Below are 6,000 nucleotides of genomic sequence, written 5' to 3' on the forward strand. Positions count from 1 at the left end.
TATAATTGGTTTTGAATGCCCAAATTACATCTATAATTTGGCAAATTTAGGCAAAATTTAAAGCATTTAAATGCCATTGTGTGAGGTTCAGCTATGTCAAATGCAGCAGCCTTGCAGTGATGTGCAAAACACTGTAGTCCTAAATGGTTCATCAAATGACATTCTTTGCTGATCTAAGTTAACCATGATCTGATTGGCCACTAGACTTTACAGCACCTTGTGCGTATTTATTATACAAAATAACCCAGGACCTATAAAATGTGTTTTTTTAAACTTGCAGAACTCCAGATATTAAAATTTTGTTACTGGATAGTTTATGCTGCTGTTTTCCCCTATTTCACTGATGACCATTTGGCAGCTCTATTCCTACAGCAACCATTCAGATGTTTTTTTCTTCCCTAGGAAAATTAACATAAACACTTGGCATCATGAAGATTTAGGACCCTTTTTAAAGGAGCAGAAATATTTATATTTATATATATATATATATATATATATATATATATATATATATATATATATATATATATATATTACATATTTAATCATTTTAATATTCAGCAACGATATGCAACAAATATTGAGTATCGACTTTTATTGTGGTCATGCTGCTAAAACCTAGTTTTTGGTTTCTATGGGTGACTACATTAGTTCAGACTGTTATGAAGGCAAAGAACTGAAAAAATTACCAATTTAAATTGAAGTCTGGTTGTATTGGTTACTTTACTGCAATGTGTTACGATATATACCTGCATTGCTGCCTCAACCAGTATTTGGCTTCCCTGCCATCTCTGCTTGGTTGGTGACTCTGGCACTGAAAAGGTTATTGCCAAAATGAGCATGTGTTGCCATCGAGCTGTTTGGAATTCAGCTGGATCTGCTCAGGCATTTCTAGGGTTATAAACACACATCTCTGCCAATTTCTTTTCTCTTGGCAAAGAAGCTGTCCTCAGTTTGTACAGAACAAAGCATACAATACGGTAAAAGGCCTGAAGGTGATGGAGGTTTTTTTTTTCATTGCAACGGCCAGAAAAAAAAAATATCCCCCAGGGTAGACTTTCTCCTCTTCCTGTTGCTACTTATTTTTCTCTTCCTCTCCGTGTAGATTGAAATCCTGGTGGCAGAACTAGTCTGCTAAGAGGGAAGAAAAAAAATCTGATCTGTGTTCATGTCAGCATCAGTACAAAGAAGTCTGTGTCATATTGGCAGCCATTCCTTGTGAGGGTTTTTTCCTTCATTTGTGTCCTTTCTTTTCAATTTTTTTTTTTTGCAATAAATGAGAGGCTTTTATGTAGCGCTCTTCATAAACGGTACTGAGTAGGAGGGTATGGGCACACTTTCTATTATTGCTCCCCTCATGCATTTCTCCTTTCTTCGTCTTTTCAGAACCACACGTTGAGCCAGCACACACAGTGAGCCGGTGGCACTACAGGACTCCTCTCCGCAGAAGACTTGACGGAGGCACAGTGGGATAAACCATTTGAACATTACATCCAATCAAAGTGTCATTTGCAACCCAGATGTAAAACTCTAATGATTTGGCCATGAGGCGCTGCTATTATAAGCAGCTGGAAATGAATATTAATGGGAGAGATTAAAAGTATTTCATGCTCAGTATTTTATTGTCCTGCTTCTTACTAGTGTTCTTTAGAGCTTCTGACTGAATTTATAGTGTTAGAATAATCAGTTCCAATGATGTTGTCTTTTGTTGCTTATTGTATTATATTGATAGTTCAGAGCTTGAAGTGTTATTTTTTTGTTTTTCATTTTGCATTATTTACTTGCTTTTTTTTTACTTGTGTGTTTTTGTGATGTGATGGATTGGCAGCTGTCTATTCCATTTTATGATTTTTTTTTATTTTTTTTTTATTTTTTACTTAAAAAGGAGAACTAATGCTTTGATTGGATTTGTCAGTTCACAGAGGACAGTCTAATGAATATAATCAGCAACTGGATCTACTGTTTAAATGTGACTTTATCTGATTTGCAATGACTAAAGTACAGTTCAATAAAGGAAATTATGTTTAAAACAGTCTTGTCTTAAACCGTTTTCACATTCACTAGTTCAAGCTTTTGCCTATCCATTTGTACCCCTTGGTATATATACATCCTGTACACTTGTACATTCTTTTACATCTCATTCTGTTGCTGATATTAACATGTCATTTTTGTTAAAATGAAAATAAACTTATTGGTGTAGGTGAACTTTTTTCATGGTGGGCATGTATGTACAGAACACATTCTAATGGCATACACATACTTTACTGGCATACACATCATCTTTATTGCAGACTTTTTCTGGTCCACTGCAATCATCTTCAGCCATTGGGCAGCCACAGATATCGTAACGCATCTGCCCTCGCAGGAGTAACATAGTCTCTGGCTTCTAGGTCCATTCTCAGCAGGACCAAAAATTAAGCCAGGCTCTACATTACATTGGGCATGTGTCATGCAGTGAAACAAAGAACAAAAACCCACCAGGAGTTAGGGAAAATGTTTTTTTGGCAAAAAAAGAAAAAGTTACATGTCTCTTCTGACAATATCTAATTCCTGTTTTTTTGTGTTTTGTATTTTCTTTCTTTTTGTGTCAAATTGGTATCAATTTAGTACACTTACCTTTTATGGCCCCAATATATATAATATGGTGTTCGGTCTACCTAATGTTTTGCTGCCTCCTTACAATTGTACTGCTTTTGAATAGGAATTAATGCTCACTCGATGCTTGCTTGTTGGCATCAGAGCTCCACTGATTTTTATTTGCTCCCTTTTGGTCTGGTAAATATACTAAAATATATAAAATATATCTGTTGAAAAAGGCATTCCTATCAGCCCAGCCTAGTCCATGTTTATGAACTACAGGACTCATCCTATATTATGAAGAGATGTTCTGTAGTACTACCCTAGGTTGACAATATTGACCTTTTTATATGCAATATATTGGGTCTGATTTAATAAAGCTCTTCAAGGCTGATACACTTTTATCAGTGAAACTGGGTGATCCAGCAAACCTGAAATGGATCACCCAGGTTCACTGATGAAAGTGTATCCTCTCCAGCCTTGGAGAGCTTTAATAAATCAGGCCCAATGATTGTGTATTGTCACTCTAAATATGTTACTGGAAGGATTACCAGGTAAAATAAAAGGATAAAAGTTTAAAAAGGAAAACTAATTCAGCCGCCATTTTATTACATTTTTACACATTTTTTGTGGGTTACCCTTGAGTAATTTAAATGTATTATTACAAAGCTAATCACATTGGAGCAACATTTAGGCTATTTTGCCTGCTTTTACCCAGTGACTTTGCTTTACTGCACCTCCTTGTAAACGAATATATAGAGCAACTCTTTACTTTTCAGATTCAGGATAAAAAGTGAGACAAAATCTCCAAAACAGGAAGTGCATCCTTACAAAGGGGATAATACAGAGTAGAAGCTGGGAACTCCTCAACTGGTGTTATCCTGGAAGATCACTGATGTGTCTGAAATATAGAAAAATGTTATTTGGTATGACTTAAAGACCTTTATTTTAATGTTGGCAATATTATTCAGAAAAAAAATAAAAAAGTAAATTTAAAAAAGTGACTACATTACATAAAAGGCTAGAGAACGCTTTTATAAAGGGTAAAAAATACCTTCTTTTTTTAGGGGGGGTTAAAACCCCTGTAAAAAAACAGATAAAGCCCCTCCCCTTCTAAAAACAGAAGGGGAGCTCGGAGCCCCCTGGGATACATACGTCATTCATCCCAGGAGGCTCCTGTGGCATGCCTAATCTCGGGTATGTGCAGAAAGAGCTTTTTCTTCAATGGGGGAAGGAAAAAAAATGATCTCACACAGGCAGAAAGAAAAAGGGCCGAGAAGATGGCGAAGCCTGGCGCTTCCTTCACACCGGGACGAAGGTGAATTCCAGAATGACGTGGGACATGTCTGTTCTTTAAGCTCTGAAGTTCATAAGGTTCTGAGACCAAAATTTAGAAAGTGTTGCATGGCACCAAGGTAACGTAATAAATTGGTTTAGGCTGACAAAGTTTAGGCTAATTTTTCTAATTGTCTTATATTCAATAGATTCACCACATTACCATTATCAGTTCTCACTGATTCAGCATATGCAGATAAACAGGCTCAAACAGAATACAATATCTCTATAGCAACACTTCCAAACATCCAGCAATGATTTGATCATATATAGCAAGTACTGATAAATATGAATACAATTATGAATAAAATAAATTTACAGTTAAAAATTTTAGTTACTGCTAGTCACCAGAGATTTGAAGAACCCTGTATTGAGAGGAATATATAAAATAATGTTTCTGAGCTTTTTTTAACAATGCCGAAGCTGACAATGAATTCATGGATTTCTCAGTTACTGTCCCAGCATACAGGTCCTGAGTGCTGCAGTGGGGAATAGAGAATTGCTTGTTGTTGAAACGGAGCACTGGTTTGCACCTTAGGCTGTCCTGAGCTGCACAGTGTGGGTTCATAAAGTGGCAGTTGTGTCGCCCTTTTAGAAGGCTTGAAAGATTCCCCAAATTTGCTGCCATAGCAGTGTGGCTATCCAATAGGCTTCGCTCTGTTTATTAACATTACAATTGTCATGGCAAACACAAGCAAGTACACAGCTTTCTATGTTTGTCAAGGTGGATCCTGAATCTGCTCTCCCTGACAATGTTATCCTTCATCTACCGACAAGATATTCATCTTCTCTGTGACCCCATAAATGTCTTCTAGATTGATAACCTGTGTCACCTTTTAGTGTCATACCGGACAATTACTTTTCCTGTACTTCTTCCTGCTCTTCCTCTTCATCCTCTTTATTTAACCTATTCTACCTCGAGCTCCCCACCAACACCTTCATGGGTATGGAAAAAAAAAGACTCTTACTCCTGTTCTCCATGCTGCATCAAATTCAGCTTGGCTTCTAACATGGAAATGAGTGGATGACATAACTGATACTTCTGTTTCTACTGCTGACAATTTTAGTTGCCTTCTCCATAGGCTTCAACAAATGACATGTGTTCCTTATAAGTTCAGAGAAACCCCAAATCCCTGTCTTTGTGCTGTGGGGTATCAAAAAGTCAGTTACCACTTTTCTTTGCATATGATGGTAGTCCATCATATGTATGATGGTATGATGGTAGTCCATCATATGTAGTGCTGAAATCAAGTCATTTTGTGGAACGGAAGACCATTTTCTCTCTGCAAGGCAACAAGCGCATGATTTGCAGTGCAAGATCTAATAAAGTAGGTGTATTGCCAAGGCATCTTGTAAGTCAGGGTAGCTCTCCAAAAATTTGTTCACCACCTTATTTAGTTCATGTGCAAAGCTGGGAGCATGAGTGACTGCACATGAACAGCGCAGCTACAAAGTTGGTCCCCTTTGTCAGCAACCAGATTGGCAATTCACCCAACAGAAGGGCTTGTAGTGTCAGTGCTCCAGGTATCTGCCCTTTTGTGGCTCTTGCTACACATTGAACATTTCATATAAGTGAACACACAGACAGACAGGTTGTTACATTTCAACTGGGCAAGCCACATTCCATAAATTGTTTAAAGGAGCTGGTTTCCACCAACTTGTACTTCAGTGACTGTTTTATCAGTAGCTTGGTCAATTGATGTCTCCCCTCCCTGTATATCTCTAGTACACAATTCCTGCCCTGATAATTGATGACCCCCACAGGCAATACCAGTAGCATCAGGAGTAGCAGCACCTGTGTTTGATTTTATACATTTTTAGGAACTAGACAAAGGATGGAAATAGGCATTTACACAGAACTAACATGTTGCATGTAGTGCACTTCTCTGTACATTTGCCCAAGTCTTTTTATACCTTTCAAGTACATTTGCCCATCTCAATTCACACAGAATAAATAATTAAACACTTCTTGAACTGAACTATTATGAGTGTTGTTTATAAATATACACCTTCTGCTGAAGCTAAAAAAAGATGAAGACGTTTAATCAGTTTCAGCACTATGGAGAGCTCCGGTGACCAAATTTGAGA

The 6,000-nt window shown here is 37.3% G+C and overlaps 1 protein-coding gene across 2 annotated transcripts in view; it reads left to right on the forward strand.

Annotated features, from left to right (window-relative positions):
- The window catches only part of ZNF423 (zinc finger protein 423), a 170,592-nt gene extending 168,560 nt beyond the window's left edge, over nt 1–2,032 (forward strand). For both annotated transcript variants that reach the window (XM_072422942.1, XM_072422943.1), the window contains one exon: nt 1,387–2,032. In XM_072422942.1, the coding sequence (XP_072279043.1) occupies nt 1,387–1,416 (30 nt within the window). In that variant the 3' untranslated portion in view covers nt 1,417–2,032. The remainder of the gene's footprint in view (nt 1–1,386) is intronic.
- The last annotated feature ends 3,968 nt before the right edge of the window (nt 2,033–6,000 follow it).

This window comes from Pyxicephalus adspersus, chromosome 9 (genome assembly GCF_032062135.1).
Source record: "Pyxicephalus adspersus chromosome 9, UCB_Pads_2.0, whole genome shotgun sequence".
In the NCBI taxonomy this organism is placed as follows: Eukaryota; Metazoa; Chordata; class Amphibia; order Anura; family Pyxicephalidae; genus Pyxicephalus; species Pyxicephalus adspersus.